The 17,822-nt window shown below is 41.0% G+C and overlaps 1 protein-coding gene across 1 annotated transcript in view; it reads left to right on the forward strand.

The window, feature by feature from the left end:
• Positions 1 to 17,822, forward strand: part of EXO1 (exonuclease 1) — a 169,241-nt gene that overhangs the window by 142,788 nt on the left and 8,631 nt on the right. The window contains exons 10-11 of the mRNA XM_053712281.1: positions 1,893 to 1,976; positions 2,892 to 3,076. Coding sequence (XP_053568256.1) covers positions 1,893 to 1,976; positions 2,892 to 3,076 — 269 coding nt within the window. The remainder of the gene's footprint in view (positions 1 to 1,892; positions 1,977 to 2,891; positions 3,077 to 17,822) is intronic.

Genomic DNA, 17,822 nt, shown 5'->3' on the forward strand with positions numbered 1-17,822 from the left:
TTTTTTCTTATCACCCCACTTCTTGGCTATTCGTTAAACTGATTTGTGGGTGTGGTGAGGGGTGTATTTATAGGCATTTTAAGGTTTGGGAAACTTTGCCCCTCCTGGTAGGAATGTATATCCCATACGTCACTAGCTCATGGACTCTTGTTAATATGAAAGAAATGAATTTATCAGGTAAGTTCTTACATAAATTATGTTTTTCTGGTTGGGAGCGGTTATTGAGATTTTTCAGCACTGTTCAGTGGGATGAGTCCCACGATGGCTTAAGATGGCTTTGTTGCCAGTGGAAGGATCATCGCGAATTTGCCTTAGGTTGCTGTGTGCTCTCTTGGTGAGCTCTTTTTAAGCTGCAGGGACGGTTTTCCTGTCTCTGCTTGTCTATACTTAACATGACTGGTCTTGTCCTGCTTAGGTTACAAGGGGGAACTCGCAGATTTTTTCTGGATCACCATAGTTGGTATGGTGCTGTGTCAGGAATGAGGGTGGCCGTCTTGTTATCTTAGTGACGTTTTTTCTTGGCTATGGACTTATCTTCTGGTCCTTGTCCTCCTAGGAAGTTTGTTCTCTGGACAGTGGGCCTGCAACGACCTCGGGTTGCTCTGTGTTAATTGATCTTTTGGATATCTCATGGGGCCTCTATTCTTCCTTTCGGTGGTAGATAGAGTTTTTTGTACCCACCCTTGGTTTGTATTCATTGTCCTCTAGCTTGGGTATTGTTTTCCCAAAAGTAATGAATGCAGCTGTGGACTCTTCCTGTTTAAAAAGAAAGACATAAACTATGCTTACCTGATCATTTTCTTTTCTTCTGACAGGAAGAGTCCACAGCTCCCGCCCGTGCTTTATCTATGGGGCGGCAGCACATTTTTGTTCTTCTGGCACCTTTTTTCACATTGATGTTTCTCCTACTGTTCCTTGTTCCCTTGGCAGAATGACTGGGGGATGAGGGAAGTGGGGGAGGTATTTTGAAGCCTTTGGCTGGGGTGTCTTTGCCTCCTCCTGGTGGCCAGGTTCTGAATTCCCAAAAGTAATGAATGCAGCTGTGGACTCTTTCTGTCAGAAGAAAAGAAAATTATCAGTTAAGCTTTGTTTTTGTACGTCAGTGAGTGCATTATGTGTATTCTTTTCTCAGTTTCTTACTGAATATTTTTCTGGGGGCCTCTTAAATTCATCACCATGCCTAAAATAGAACACACTGTCCTTGTTACGACATTCATCTTGCACCTGGAGGAAAACAGGACCACTCATTTGAAAGATGGGGATTGCCACATTCAAATAAAGGGTTTGAAGTTGCCTGTGTATTATGGGGGGGGGGGGGGGGGGGGTTGGCAACATAGGGTATACTACACCCCCTGATTATTGTTCTATATGCTTCTGGTTCTGTCCAGTTATCATTATCCTTTCTGCTAAACAGTTGTGTAAAGACTAGCTCTTTCTTGCATATGTTCACCCTCCCTTGCTGCCTTCTATTTTGGTAGTATCCATCTGTTAATATGCTGTAGTCAAAATCAGTGAAACCTAGATTTACACTTAAATAAATATCTTCATATCCAGAGCAGCATATGAAGACCTACCCACTTGTTGCCTTGTTGCCTGAGAATATCTGGACCATATTTTTCTCAATAAAGAGAACAACATATTAACGGCTATGCACTTTCGTATGGGGAAAGAGGAGAGTAAATAGTATGTACAGTATATGATTACATAGCTCTACATGGTATAAAGCTAATATCAAACTTCCTATAGCCTGTCTGTCTGAATACACATTTGGGGTTTTTTTGTATGCATTCTCTGTTATTTGTTTAGAATTACTTTAGTGAGTAAAAATCTTATTTTGACATTTTAAAACTATTTCCCAGAACTAATTGGGTAAATTGGTTCTTTTTATTTAGGAGCCTGGTACTTTTTGTTTCACTGCTGTGAAGACCTCTCCAGTTCAACAGTCTGCAAGACAGAACATTAATGCAAAACACAAGGTAATACAATAACTTTATTACTTGTAGGCTATTAATGCTAGAACATCTTGGACAACAGAAGAGTGAGGGCATTTAACCAGCTGTTTATTTGTTCTATAGACATAAGGCACTTAAAAGGACATAAAACTTTCATAATTTAGATGGAGCATGCAATTTTTAAAAATGTTCCCTATTTGTGTGCAATTTGCACAGTATTCTTATATACACAATTTATGAGGCACCGGCTCCTGCTGACCATGTGCAAGAGTTCACAGTATACAGTACATGTATTGGAGTCTGTGATTAAAATTGGCAGACAAAAATTACTGGTTGTTTGAAATTGTTTCTGCATTGACTTTTCATTATTCAATTGTTGATTTTATATTGAATGGTTTTATAGGGACAGGAAACCCAAAAATGTTCTTGCTTGATTCAGATAGAACATACAATTTTAAACACTTTTCCCATTTACTTCTGTTAATCTAATTTGCTTCATTCTCTTGGTATCCTTTGTCAAAGAAGCAGCAATACACCACTGGAAGCTAGCTGAAAGCATTAGATGAGCCAATAACATGAGGCATTTAGGTGCAATGACCAATCGAGCTCCTGAGCTTACCTAAGTATTTTCAACATAGTATGGCAAGAGGACAAAAACAAATGAGATAATAGACGTAAATTGGAACATTGTTTAAAATCACTGTTTTATGCAGACATTTCCATGTTGTTGTTGATTTTTTGTTTTTGTTTGTTTTTTTTTTGCAGCTAATACACCTGGCATCAGCTATTTTCTTATCACCAAAGTCAACTATTAGATTAATTTCGCCTGTTTGTGTGTGTGAAATGGATTTTTAAGTGACTGATAGATGTGTTAAATATAGCCACTTGTAGGTGTCAACTAAATATGAGCTCCTTCATTTTTTATTTTTTTTTCTCCAGGTACCTGGATTACATAAATCAAAGTCTTTGGGTTCAAGTCTAAAAGCTAAAACAAAGCCATTAGCACCTGCCAAAGTTAGTGGTTTAACAGGCAAAGGTCTTAAAAAAGATGCTCAATTAAATGAGAACAAATCAGGACTTCAAGCCACAATTAATGACCTTTGGAAAAGTTTTGCATTTAAAAAGTAAGTTGACATTATTTTATATTCACCTAGGATATGAGCATTCTAAAATATAATCATAAATCTGTAAACTGTATTTCTTTTACAAGATACGAGTCCACGGATTTCATCCTTACTTATGGGATATCGCCTCCTGGTCAGCAGGAGGAGGCAAAGAGCACCACAGCAGAGCTGTATATATAGCTCCTCCCTTCCCTCCCACTCCAGTCATTCTCTTTGCCTGTGTTAGTGATAGGAAGAGGTAAAGTGAGGTGTTAGTTTAGATTTGGTATTAGTGTGTGCTATTTTACTCAGGGGTAAAGCTACAGGCTTTTCAGCAATGGGAACTGGGAGTGTTTCTTTTCTCTCTGCGCCTCCCATACTGTTTGCTGCCCTGTTGATGGTCTTAGCAGATATTATCTAAGACCCTGTTTGTTCCCACAGATCTGCTGGAGGTGATGCAAAGGACATCTTCATTGTGTGGGACAAGTTCATGCTACGCTCAGCATCAAGGTATGTACAGTCATTTGCTTCTGGGAGACTGGGTAACTCAGAACAGACTGACATTTATTCACTATACCAGATATGGGTAATCAATTTGCACAAAGTACATGAATTGTGTGCATAGGTCTCCCTTCTTTGTTAGGAGCTGAAGTTTCAGCTGTGCTATCAGTGGGCTCTAATAAGTAAGAAGATGAGCCCGGTTGATATACTTAAATTGTGGGCTTGACGCTGGGAGATGGTGTACGGGAGTTCTAACTCCAGTGACCTAGCCTTTATTTTTGCTACGCTAATTGGCAGGGGTATGGTGTTTGAAGGGGCACATTGGTGGTTCACTGTACGCTAAGAGGTTCCGTTTTGGTTCCGTTTTTGTCCGACATTATTATTCCCCATGCGGTCTATATTTTTCAGGGGGAGTTAGATTCCGCCCACAATGGGCGGGGCTTAGCGTTTGCGCGCTTAGCCGCGCAGTTGATATCCGGGTCTGGAATCGGCAGTATGTCTTGGGGCTCCGGTGTGGCCTAAGTCAGCTTGTTTCAGTAATTCTCACAAGCGATCTTAGGCACGCCGTTCACGGAGTACTATTAGTTGACTCGTGAGGACAGGTAGGCGCCGCAGCAGAGCTGTGGCGAGGTGCAAGTGCTGAATTCTATCCCTAAAGTGTTATGCAAGGTTAGAGTGTACATTCATAGGGAGATCTATTGAAAACTTAAGATAAAGTAACAAGAAAGAGGCGCCAATGGTGCAGATCAAAAGGTATTTTGAAATATCAAACTTATGTGAACACTAGGTACTCACAATAGGAGGAGGCACTCAGTTGTGCCGGTAGACGCAGGCTGGGTTTTAACAGCAATCCAGCTGGCTGTGAAAGGCAGCAAAAGGTGGCAAGCTCTCTATCAGCATCCGATGGAAGAAGATCTAAAAGTGTAAGCAAGGATAGAGGCGCCTATGGTGCAGGTAAATGGTGGTACAATAAGTGCTAATAGCCCACTCTACACAATGTACTCACATTTATTGAAGGCACTCACTTGTGCCTATAGAGGCAGGCTGGATTTTAGCAGTACATTGTGTAGAGTGGGCTATTAGCACTTATTGTACCACCATTTACCTGCACCATAGGCGCCTCTATCCTTGCTTACACTATTGAAAACTTATAGTGCTTCCCTGTGATTGTATTGTCCTTTGCTGAGCAGTACAAATTATACAGCTTTAATTTTTAAAGACACAGTACACTCTTTTTTTTCCATATATTTGCTTGACTTTTATTTTAATTAAAGTTTATTCCTTAGTACACGACCATTATTGCTTTGCTTATTTTTTTGTCATGACTGACTTTCTGGAAAGTACATGCTCTGTGTGTTTAAATGCCAATGTGGAACCCCCTATTCCTTTTTGTCCCTCATGTACTGAGAGGGCTTTACAGTGTAAAGAACAAATTTTCTTTAATGCAAGTATATCTAAGGATGTTTCTCAGACTGATGAGACTCGGGTTATGCTGCAACTTTCTCCCCAAACGTCACAGCCTTTAACACCCACTCAGGCAACGCCGTGTTCTTCAACTGCGTCTGCTTCATTCACTCTGCAGGATATGGCTGCAGTTATGTCATCCACTCTTTCAGAGGTTTTATCTAAGTTGCCAGCGTTACAAGGCAAACGCAGTAGGACAGAGGCCTGTGTGATCCCTGCGACTTCTGATGCTTTGATGGCGATCTCCGATGTACCCTCCCAGGGCACTGAATTGGGGGGTACGGAGGCTCTGTCTGAGAGGGAACTGTCTGACTCAGGAAGTGCATTGCCCCCGACAGATTCGGACGTAATCCTTCAGATTTAAGCTTGAACACCTCCGCCTTTTGCTACGAGAGGTTTTGGTGACTCTGGACGACTGTGACTCTATTGTGGTCCCGCCAGAAAAATTGAGTAAGATGGACAGCTATTTGGAGGTTCCTTCTTATTCTGACGTTTTTCCGGTTCCTAAGAGAATTTCGGAAATTATTGCAAGGGAATGGGAAAGACCGGGTATCCCGTTCTCCCCTTCCCCTATTTTTAAGAAAATGTACCCTATAGCTGACACCGTTTGGGATTCTTGGCAGACGATCCCTAAGGTGGAGGGAGCTGTCTCTACCCTGGCTAAGCGTACGACTATCCCTATCGAGGACAGTTGTGCTTTCAAAGACCCCATGGATAAGAAGTTGGAGACCCTCTTGGGTGATAGTGACAACGGACGCCAGCCTGATAGGATGGGGTGCAGTCTGGAACTCTCTGAAGGCTCAGGGTGTGTGGACTCGGTCGGAGTCCCTACTTCCCATCAATATTCTGGAGTTGAGAGCAATATTCAATGCGCTTTAGACTTGGCCTCAGTTGGCTTCGGCCAAATTCATCAGATTCCAGTCGGACAACCTAACGACTGAAGCTTACGTCAATCGTCAGGGAGGAACAAGGAGTTCCTTAGCGATGACAGAAGTAACCAAGATAATTCAGTGGGCAGAAGCTCACTCTTGTTATCTGTTGGCAATCTACATCCCAGGAGTGGACAACTGGGAGGTGGATTTTTTGAGCAGACAGACGTTTCATCCGGGGGAATGGGAACTCCATCCAGAAGTCTTTGCCAAACTGGTTCTCAGATGGGGCAGGCCGGAGCTGGATCTTATGGCGTCTCGTCAGAATGCCAATCTCCCGAGATACGGATCCAGGTTCAGGGATCCTCAGGCTGAACTGATAGATGCCTTGGCAGTGCCTTGGTCGTTCAACCTAGCATATGTGTTCCCTCCATTTGCTCTCCTTCCTCGGGTGATTGCTCGAGTCAAACAGGAGAGGGCTTCGGTGATCCTCATCACTCCTGCGTGGCCTCGCAGGACTTGATATGCCGATCTGGTGGACATGTCATCTCTGCCACCATGGAAGCTTCCATTGAGGCAGGACCTTCTCATTCAGGGACCCTTCCATCATCCGAATCTAATTTCTCTGCAGCTGACTGCTTGGAGATTGAACGCTTGATTTTATCTAAGCGAGGGTTCTCTGATTCGGTCATTGATACCTTGATTCAGTCACGTAAGCCTGTTACTAGAAAAATTTACCATAAGATATGGCGTAAATATCTTTATTGGTGCGAATCCAAGGGCTACTCATGGAGTAGGGTTAGGATTCCTAGGATTTCATCTTTTCTCCAAGGATTGGAGAAAGGGTTGTCAGCAAGTTCCTTAAAGGGACAGATTTCTGCTTTGTCTATTTTGCTACACAAGCGTCTGGCAGATGTTCCAGATGTTCAATCCTTTTGTCAGGCTCTGACTAGAATCAGGCCTGTGTTTAGACCAATTGCTCCTCCTTGGAGTTTGAATTTAGTTCTTAATGTTCTTCAAGGGGTTCCGTTTGAACCTATGCATTCCATAGATATTAAGTTATTATCTTGGAAAGTTTTATTTTTGGTTGCTATTTCTTCTGCTCGCAGAGTTTCTGAGCTTTCGGCATTACAATGGGATTCTCCTTATCTTATTTTTCATTCCGATAAGGTAGTGTTGCATACCAAACCTGGTTTTCTTCCTAAGGTTGTTTCCAACAAAAATATTAATCAGGAAATTGTTGTTCCTTCATTGTGTCCTAATCCTTCTAAGAAGGAGCATCTGTTACATAATTTGGACGTAGTCCGTGCCTTGAAGTTCTACTTGCAGGCGACTAAGGATTTTCGTCAATCATCTTCATTATTTGTTGTTTTTTTCTGGGAAACGTAGGGGTCAGAAAGCTACGGCTACCTCTTTCTTTTTGGCTGAAGAGTATTATCCGTGTTGCATATGAGACTGCTGGACAGCAGCCTCCTGAACTAATTACGGCTCATTCCATTAGGGCTGTGGCTTCCTCATGGGCATTTAAAAATGATGCTTCTGTTGAAAAGATTTGCAAGGCTGCAACTTGGTCGTCTCTTCACACTTTTTACAAATTTTACAAATTCGATACTTTTGCCTCATCCGAGGCTGTTTTTGGGAGAAAGGTTCTTCAAGCAGTGGTGCCTTCTGTTTAGGTTACTGTCTTGGCCCTCCCTTTTCATCCGTGTCCTATAGCTTTGGTATTGTATCCCATAAGTAAGGATGAAATCCGTGGACTCGTCGTATCTTGTAAAAGAAAAGGAAATTTATGCTTACCTGATACATTTATTTCTTTTACGATACGACGAGTCCACGGCCCACCCTGTTTTTTTCTAAGACAGGTCTTTATTTTTTGTTAAACTTCAGTCACCTCTGCACCTTGGCTTTTCCTTTCTCTTCCTAACTTCGGTCGAATGACTGGAGTGGGAGGGAAGGGAGGAGCTATATATACAGCTCTGCTGTGGTGCTCTTTGCCTCCTCCTGCTGACCAGGAGGCGATATCCCATAAGTAAGGATGAAATCCGTGGACTCGTCGTATCGTAAAAGAAATACATTTATCAGGTAAGCATAAATTTCCTTTTCTGAAACTACAGTCATATACATTTTCACAAAGCCTTTCGCAAACAATATACATGCATGTTGCTTTTAAGTTTACATGGGCATGCAAAATCACATTCCAACATACACAAATATCCTTCCTCCAGGGTGTATTTTGGCCTAGGTAAACAAAGCACTTGCCTAGGGTGTCAGATTTTGAGGGGACAGCACTTTTTGAGTCTCACTTCACACTCACACAAATACACACTCTGCACTACACCCACACTTTTCACAACACACACACACATATACAGTATATGCACACTCACTACACATACTCACCATATATGCACACAAATGCATACTCACTACACACTCATGCGCACACTTGAAAATTAACATTTACTTTGGAAATGCCATGAAAAAGTCATGATACACCCTCAGTAAAAAATATTATAGCCAAAAAAGGCATAATAAGACCGGGGGGGGGTGGCAGCAAGCAGAATTCTGAGTGCCTAGGGCAGCACAAAACCTAAATACGCCACTTCCTTCCTCCATTATACTACTGCTTTTTTTTCTGAGGGTTAGGCTGTGTCTTCTTACTGCAGTGTAATTGTTTTAAAAATAGTATTTTTGTAGTTGCATACCATCTACTAGGTGTATGAAGATGTCTGCAAAGAGTTATTAGTTTTGCAGCATTTATCAAATACTTTAAAGAGATAGAAATATCACCCATGCCCATTTCAGTTTGAAATAGAAACATTTTTAGCAATATACTGCCAAAATGTTTCTAGTAAAGTTAGTTTTTCAGCAGCATACACACATATGCTGTGAGTACCCTGTGTAAAATTTAAATTCACCTCTGCAGATTTCAGTTTTGACCGTTTTGCCCCTTTGAGTTTGGAATGAGTGTATGCCTCTGTTAAGCCATAGAATAGAAGTACTAATGTGTAACATTATCATTAATATTCCTAGAATGTAAACTTTTAAATGTACATGGTCACATTCCATTACAATTTAGAGTATGTTAATCCACACTTATTGGACATGAAACCCAATTTTTTTTTTCCATAATTCAAATTGAATTCAATTTAATTGTATTATCAATTTTGCTTTATTCTCTTGATATCTTTTCTTGAAGGTGCAGCAATGCATTACTGGGAGCTAGTTGAACACGTTTGGTAAGCCAATCACAAGAGTCATATATGTGCAGCCACCAATCAGCAGCTAGCTCCCAGCGCCTGAGTCTACCTAGGTATGGTTTTCAACAAATGATACAAAGAAAACAAAACAAATTTGAAATAGCGGACATGCATGTCTTTGCAATTGCCTTTCGGTAATTAAAAGGCTGCCAATTGCATCTGCGCACCACACGTCTGAAATTTCTGGCAATGAAGGGGTTAATCAAGTAGCTTGTAAGGTTAATTTTAGCTTTACTGTAGAGATAACCCTTCCATCTGACACTTCCCACCCCATGATCCCTCCCAAACAGCTCTCTTCGCTACCTCACCTCACTTCCCTACCTAATTATTTTTTTTTCTATTTTATGCAGTGTAGGATCCCCCTTACCCTTAAACCTCCATGATCCCTCCCAGACACTTCTCTATCCCTCCCCCCTCTAACTAGTTTCTGGCAGTACCTATAAAACACTTTTCTCCAACATAGGTGTGTCCGGTCCACGGCGTCATCCTTACTTGTGGGATATTCTCTTCCCCAACAGGAAATGGCAAAGAGCCCAGCAAAGCTGGTCACATGATCCCTCCTAGGCTCCGCCTACCCCAGTCATTCTCTTTGCCGTTGTACAGGCAAAATCTCCACGGAGATGGCTTAGAGTTTTTTAGTGTTTAACTGTAGTTTTTATTATTCAATCAAGAGTTTGTTATTTTAAAATAGTGCTGGTATGTACTATTTACTCAGAAACAGAAAAGAGATGAAGATTTCTGTTTGTATGAGGAAAATGATTTTAGCAACCGTTACTAAAATCCATGGCTGTTCCACACAGGACTGTTGAGAGGAATTAACTTCAGTTGGGGGAACAGTGAGCAGTCTCTTGCTGCTTGAGGTATGACACATTCTAACAAGACGATGTAATGCTGGAAGCTGTCATTTTCCCTATGGGATCCGGTAAGCCATGTTTATTAAGATTGTAAATAAGGGCTTCACAAGGGCTTATTAAGACTGTAGACTTTTTCTGGGCTAAATCGATTCATTATTAACACATATTTAGCCTTGAGGAATCATTTAATCTGGGTATTTTGATAAGTTTATATCGGCAGGCACTTTTTTAGACACCTTTCTCTTTAGGGGCTTTCCCAAATCATAGGCAGAGCCTCATTTTCGCGCCGGTGTTGCGCACTTGTTTTTGAGAGGCATGACATGCAGTCGCATGTGTGAGGAGCTCTGATACATAGAAAAGACTTTCTGAAGGCGTCATTTGGTATCGTATTCCCCTTTGGGCTTGGTTGGGTCTCAGCAAAGCAGACACCAGGGACTGTAAAGGGGTTAAAGTTAAGAACGGCTCCGGTTCCGTTATTTTAAGGGTTAAAGCTTCCAAATTTGGGGTGCAATACTTTTAAGGCTTTAAGACACTGTGGTGAAATTTTGGTGAATTTTGAACAATTCCTTCATATTTTTTCGCAATTGAACGCTTGATCTTATCGAAGCGAGGGTTCTCAGATTCTGTTATCGATACTCTTGTTCAGGCCAGAAAGCCTGTAACTAGAAAGATTTACCACAAAATTTGGAAAAAATATATCTGTTGGTGTGAATCTAAAGTATTCCCTTGGGACAAGGTTAAGATTCCTAAGATTCTATCCTTCCTTCAAGAAGGATTGGAAAAAGGATTATCTGCAAGTTCCCTGAAGGGACAGATTTCTGCCTTGTCTGTGTTACTTCATAAAAAGCTGGCAGCTGTGCCAGATGTTCAAGCCTTTGTTCAGGCTCTGGTTAGAATCAAGCCTGTTTACAAACCTTTGACTCCTCCTTGGAGTCTCAACTTAGTTCTTTCAGTTCTTCAGGGGGTTCCGTTTGAACCCTTACATTCCGTTGATATTAAGTTATTATCTTGGAAAGTTTTGTTTTTGGTTGCAATTTCTTCTGCTAGAAGAGTTTCAGAATTATCTGCTCTGCAGTGTTCTCCTCCTTATCTGGTGTTCCATGCAGATAAGGTGGTTTTACGTACTAAACCTGGTTTTCTTCCAAAAGTTGTTTCTAACAAAAACATTAACCAGGAGATTATCGTACCTTCTCTGTGTCCGAAACCAGTTTCGAAGAAGGAACGTTTGTTGCACAATTTGGATGTTGTTCGCGCTCTAAAATTCTATTTAGATGCTACAAAGGATTTTAGACAAACATCTTCCTTGTTTGTTGTTTATTCCGGTAAAAGGAGAGGTCAAAAAGCAACTTCTACCTCTCTCTCTTTTTGGATTAAAAGCATCATCAGATTGGCTTACGAGACTGCCGGACGGCAGCCTCCCGAAAGAATCACAGCTCATTCCACTAGGGCTGTGGCTTCCACATGGGCCTTCAAGAACGAGGCTTCTGTTGATCAGATATGTAGGGCAGCGACTTGGTCTTCACTGCACACTTTTACCAAATTTTACAAGTTTGATACTTTTGCTTCTTCTGAGGCTATTTTTGGGAGAAAGGTTTTGCAAGCCGTGGTGCCTTCCATCTAGGTGACCTGATTTGCTCCCTCCCATCATCCGTGTCCTAAAGCTTTGGTATTGGTTCCCACAAGTAAGGATGACGCCGTGGACCGGACACACCTATGTTGGAGAAAACAGAATTTATGTTTACCTGATAAATTACTTTCTCCAACGGTGTGTCCGGTCCACGGCCCCGCCCTGGTTTTTTAATCAGGTCTGATAATTTATTTTCTTTAACTACAGTCACCACGGTTTCATATGGTTTCTCCTATGCAAATATTCCTCCTTAACGTCGGTCGAATGACTGGGGTAGGCGGAGCCTAGGAGGGATCATGTGACCAGCTTTGCTGGGCTCTTTGCCATTTCCTGTTGGGGAAGAGAATATCCCACAAGTAAGGATGACGCCGTGGACCGGACACACCGTTGGAGAAAGTAATTTATCAGGTAAACATAAATTCTGTTTTTTCTTTCCTATGGCATGGATTTCATTCCAATTACTAGTGGGATATTCAACTCCTGGCCAGCAGGAGGAGGCAAAGAGCACCCCTGCAGGGCTGTTAAGTGTCACTTCCCTTACCCATAATCCCCAGTCATTCTTTGCCTCTATCATTGGGAGGATGTGCAAAGATGAGTATCTGAGAAAATGTAATCCTTTTATGGGTACTTTTCCCTGCAAGCAAGGATTTGGGGCTATGCTGTGTCCATGTCAATCTCTTTAGTAAGAATAATGGTGGCTTTTAGCACTTAGAAGGCAGCGAGGTGGTCCTTGCTTTATTTCTAAAAACTATGCTACCCCTTTATAGAAAACCAGAGTTGGTTACTCTGTTTTTTATTTTTCTACAGGTCACTGTCAGATTTGGAGTAATCTGTCACACCTAAGAAGCTGTTTTCTGCCTGTCAGCCACTTTCACAGGTAAGTGCTTTCCCTTCTAGGTTAGAAGGTACCAGCACTCTAAGAGTTAATTAAGGAAGATTTCTGTGGATGGTACTCATGGGAAATGTATGTTTCTATATAAAGAACATATATATTTAAAGGGCAGATTTTGGGGCACTGCATTACCGTAGGGACTTTTTTGAGATTGAGATGGACATATATTATAACATTAGGTTATATGATTGTCTGTGCTCTGTTACAATGGGATTATAGAATTCCACCTGTGCTGTTAAGGAGGTTGTCTGCTTATAGTACTGCCGTTTTCTTTATTAAGGCTGTATTGGGAGAGTGGATCCGATCGTTCATGTTTTTTTTATATGAGGAAACAATATGGGAGTTATTTCGTGCCGTTTTTTACTTTGGTGGTGCAGTTTCATTTTAGTTGTGGTCATGTGACCGCTTATGTCTGCGCTTCCTTTATCCGGCTTCTGTTGAGACCGGAGTTTTTGCAGCGGTGTATTTCATGATCTCCTGTTCGTGTGCGGCTAGAAGAGAGTTCAAGATTTGTTAGTGGGACTTTCTCTGCTGGTACACTGAGCGGTAAGCCCTTAGCAGAGCTGAGGTTAACGGTGCTATCTTTTTTGTTTTCTACTTTTTAAGTTCATAGCTATCAAGTAAAGCATTAGTCTTGGAATGTGTTAAGTGAATCTCCAAAGACTTTAGGTTTTAGTATGGACACAAATCAAAATTTAATTTTGTCAGTTGACAAATGTTTGTTTTGCTTGGAGGCTCAGGTTGTTCCTCCTGGGCAGTTTTGCTCCTCTTGTTTAATTAAGACATTGTTATTTAAATATAAGATTTCTCCCTCAGAGCCTTCTGACTCTCAGGATAATGTTGTCCTAGCAATGCCTCAGCTTTCCCCTCAAACGTCCCAAGCTTTAACTGTTACACATGCAGTGCCCTGCGGTTCCTCTCAGCAACCTCCTGGGGGTGTTTATTTACCTGGGGATTTTGCTGCGCAGATAAGGCTGCAGAAACCGCAGAAGTTATCAGCGTTCCCTATTTCTGGTAAGCGTAAGAGGAAATCTAAATATATTTCTGTTAATAAGGGTCCTGACTCTGTTAAGACTGTGTTAGTCAGTCTCTCTCAATTGTCGGATGAGAATGATACCTCAGTAGCTTCTGAGGGCGAGATTTCAGATTCTGACACTATAGCAGAAAATTCTACAGATTCAGAGGTGGTTAATTTTAGATTTAAGCTAGAACACCTCCGGTTACTTTTGAAGGAGGTCCTTGCTACTTTGGATGACTCCGGCTCATCTGTCTCTGAGAACCCACATATGTTTTTCCAGTTCCAGACTGTATGTCGGGAATGATAGCTCAGGAATGGAAAAAAAAGGAAATTCCTTTTTCCCCATCCCCTGTTTTAAAAAAATGTTTCCTGTTGCCGACTATACGTGACTTGTGGCGCACAGTGCCCAAGGTAGAGGGAACGATCTCTACTCTAGCCAAGAAAGCTACTATTCCTATTGGTTGTTCTTTCAAGTATCCCATGGATGATAAGCTAGAGACTTACTTAAGAAAGATGTATATTCAAAAGTATTGCTACGATTGCGGGGGCAGCATCTTATTGGTGCGATACCTTATCTGACCTTATTTCAGAAGAGACTACAATAGAGGAGATCCAGGATAGGATCAAGGCTCTTAAGCTGGCCAATACTTTTATCTGTAATACCAACATGCAAGTGCTTAGACTTGGTCTGCAGATGTATCTTCAAAGTCCAAACTTCTGTCTTTACCTTATTATAAGGGAAAGACTTTAGTTGGTCCTGGTCTGGCTGAGATCATTTCCGAAATTACGGGTGAAAAGAGATCTTTCCTACCTCAGGACAAGAAGAATAGACCCAAGTGTCGCCAGAATTCTAAATTTTCTTTCATGTAATTAGCAAGAGTCCATGAGCTAGTGACGTATGGGATATACATTCCTACCAGGAGGGGCAAAGTTTCCCAAACCTCAAAATGCCTACAAATACACCCCTCACCACACCCACAAATCAGTTTTACAAACTTTGCCTCCTATGGAGGTGGTGAAGTAAGTTAGTGCTAGATTCTACGTTGATATGCGCTCCGCAGCAGGTTGGAGCCCGGTTTTCCTCTCAGCGTGCAGTGAATGTCAGAGGGATGTGAGGAGAGTATTGCCTATTTGAATGCAATGATCTCCTTCTACGGGGTCTATTTCATAGGTTCTCTGTTATCGGTCGTAGAGATTCATCTCTTACCTCCCTTTTCAGATCGACGATATACTCTTATATATATACCATTACCTCTGCTGATTTTCGTTTCAGTACTGGTTTGGCTTTCTACAACATGTAGATGAGTGTCCTGGGGTAAGTAAGTCTTATTTTCTGTGACACTCTAAGCTATGGTTGGGCACTTTTTTAATAAAGTTCTAAATATATGTATTCAAACATTTATTTGCCTTGACTCAGGATGTTCAACATTCCTTAATTTCAGACAGTCAGTTTCATATTTGGGATAATGCATTTGAATCATATTTTTCTTACCTTAAAATTTGACTTTTTCCCTGTGGGCTGTTAGGCTCGCGGGGGCTGAAAATGCTTCATTTTATTGCGTCATTCTTGGCGTGGACTTTTTTGGCGCAAAATTTTTTTCTGTTTCCGGCGTCATACGTGTCGCCGGAAGTTACGTCATTTTTGACGTTCTTTTGCGCCAAAAGTGTCGGCGTTCCGGATGTGGCGTCATTTTTGGCGCCAAAAGCATTTAGTCGCCAAATAATGTGGGCGTCTTATTTGGCGCTAAAAAAATATGGGCGTCACTTTCGTCTCCACATTATTTGTCTCATTATTTATTGCTTCTGGTTGCTAGAAGCTTGTTCACTGGCATTTTTTCCCATTCCTGAAACTGTCATTTAAGGAATTTGATTAATTTTGCTTTATATGTTGTTTTTTCTATTACATATTGCAAGATGTCCCACGTTGCAACTGAGTCAGAAGATACTTCTGGAAAATCGCTGCCTGGTGCTGGAGCTGCCAAAGCTAAGTGTATCTGCTGTACACTTTTGGTAGCTGTTCCTCCAGCTGTTGTTTGTATTGAATGTCATGACAAACTTGTTAATGCAGATATTTCCTTTAGTAAAGTTCCTTTACCTGTTGCTGTTCCGTCAACATCTAATACTCAGAGTGTTCCTGATAACATAAGAGATTTTGTTTCTAAATCCATTATGAAGGCTATGTCTGTTATTCCTCCTTCTAGTAAACATAAAAAGTCTTTTAAAACTTCTCATTGTTCAGATGAATTTTTAAATGAACATCATCATTCTGATTCTGATAGTGGTTCTTCTGGTTCAGAGGATTCTGTCTCAGAGGTTGATGCTGATAAATCTTCTTATTTATTTAAAATGGAATTTATTCGTTCTTTACTTAAAGAAGTCATAATTGCATTAGAAATTGAGGATTCTGGTCCTCTTGATACTAAATCTAAACGTTTAGATAAGGTTTTTAAATCTCCTGTAGTTATTCCAGAAGTTTTTCCTGTTCCTGGTGCTATTTCTGAAGTAATTTCCAGGGAATGGAATAATTTGGGTAATTCATTTACTCCTTCTAAACGTTTTAAGCAATTATATCCTGTGCCATCTGACAGATTAGAGTTTTGGGACAAAATCCCTAAGGTTGATGGGGCTGTCTCTACTCTTGCTAAGCGTACTACTATTCCTACGGCAGATGGTACTTCCTTTAAGGATCCTTTAGATAGGAAAATTGAATCCTTTCTAAGAAAAGCTTATTTGTGTTCAGGTAATCTTCTTAGACCTGCTATATCTTTAGCGGATGTTGCTGCAGCTTCAACTTTTTGGTTGGAAGCTTTAGCGCAACAAGTTACAGATCATAATTCTCATAGCATTATTATTCTGCTTCAACATGCTAATAATTTTATTTGTGATGCCATCTTTGATATCATTAGAGTTGATGTCAGGTATATGTCTCTAGCTATTTTAGCTAGAAGAGCTTTATGGCTTAAAACTTGGAATGCTGATATGTCTTCTAAGTCTACTCTGCTTTCCCTTTCTTTCCAGGGTAATAAATTATTTGGTTCTCAGTTGGATTCTATTATCTCAACAGTTACTGGAGGGAAAGGAACTTTTTTACCTCAGGATAAAAAGTCTAAAGGTAAATTCAGGTCAAATAATCGTTTTCGTTCCTTTCGTCACAACAAGGAACAAAAGCCTGATCCTTCATCCTCAGGAGCGGTATCAGTTTGGAAACCATCTCCAGTCTGGAATAAATCCAAGCCTTTTAGAAAATCAAAGCCAGCTCCTAAGTCCACATGAAGGTGCGGCCATCATTCCAGCTCAGCTGGTAGGGGGCAGATTACGTTTTTTCAAAGAACTTTGGATCAATTCCGTTCACAATCTTTGGATTCAGAACATTGTTTCAGAAGGGTACAGAATTGGTTTCAAGATAAGACCTCCTGCAAAGAGATTTTTTCTTTCCCGTGTCCCAGTAAATCCAGCGAAGGCTCAAGCATTTCTGAAATGTGTTTCAGATCTAGAGTTGGCTGGAGTAATTATGCCAGTTCCAGTTCTGGAACAGGGGCTGGGGTTTTATTCAAATATCTTCATTGTACCAAAGAAGGAGAATTCCTTCAGACCAGTTCTGGATCTAAAAATATTGAATCGTTAGGTAAGGATACCAACATTCAAAATGGTAACTGTAAGGACTATCCTGCCTTTTGTTCAGCAAGGGCATTATATGTCTACAATAGATTTACAGGATGCATATCTGCATATTCCGATTCATCCAGATCACTATCAGTTTCTGAGATTCTCTTTCCTAGACAAGCATTTCCAGTTTGTGGCTCTGCCGTTTGGCCTAGCAACAGCTCCAAGAATTTTTACAAAGTTTCTCGGTGCCCTTCTGTCTGTCTAATCAGAGAACAGGGTATTGTGGTATTTCCTTATTTGGACGATATCTTGGTACTTGCTCAGTCTTCACATTTAGCAGAATCTCATACGAATCGACTTGTGTTGTTTCTGCAAGATCATGGTTGGAGGATCAATTTACTAAAAAGTTCATTGATTCCTCAGACAAGGGTAACCTTTTTGGGTTTCCAGATAGATTCAGTGCCCATGACTCTATCTTTGACAGACAAGAGACGTCTAAAATTGATTTCAGCTTGTCGAAACCTTCAGTCACAATCATTCCCTTCGGTAGCCTTATGCATGGAAATTCTAGGTCTTATGACTGCTGCATCGGACGCGATCCCCTTTGCTCGTTTTCACATGCGACCTCTTCAGCTCTGTATGCTGAACCAATGGTGCAGGGATTACACGAAGATAT

This window comes from Bombina bombina, chromosome 4 (assembly GCF_027579735.1).
Source record: "Bombina bombina isolate aBomBom1 chromosome 4, aBomBom1.pri, whole genome shotgun sequence".
Classification (NCBI taxonomy): Eukaryota; Metazoa; Chordata; class Amphibia; order Anura; family Bombinatoridae; genus Bombina; species Bombina bombina.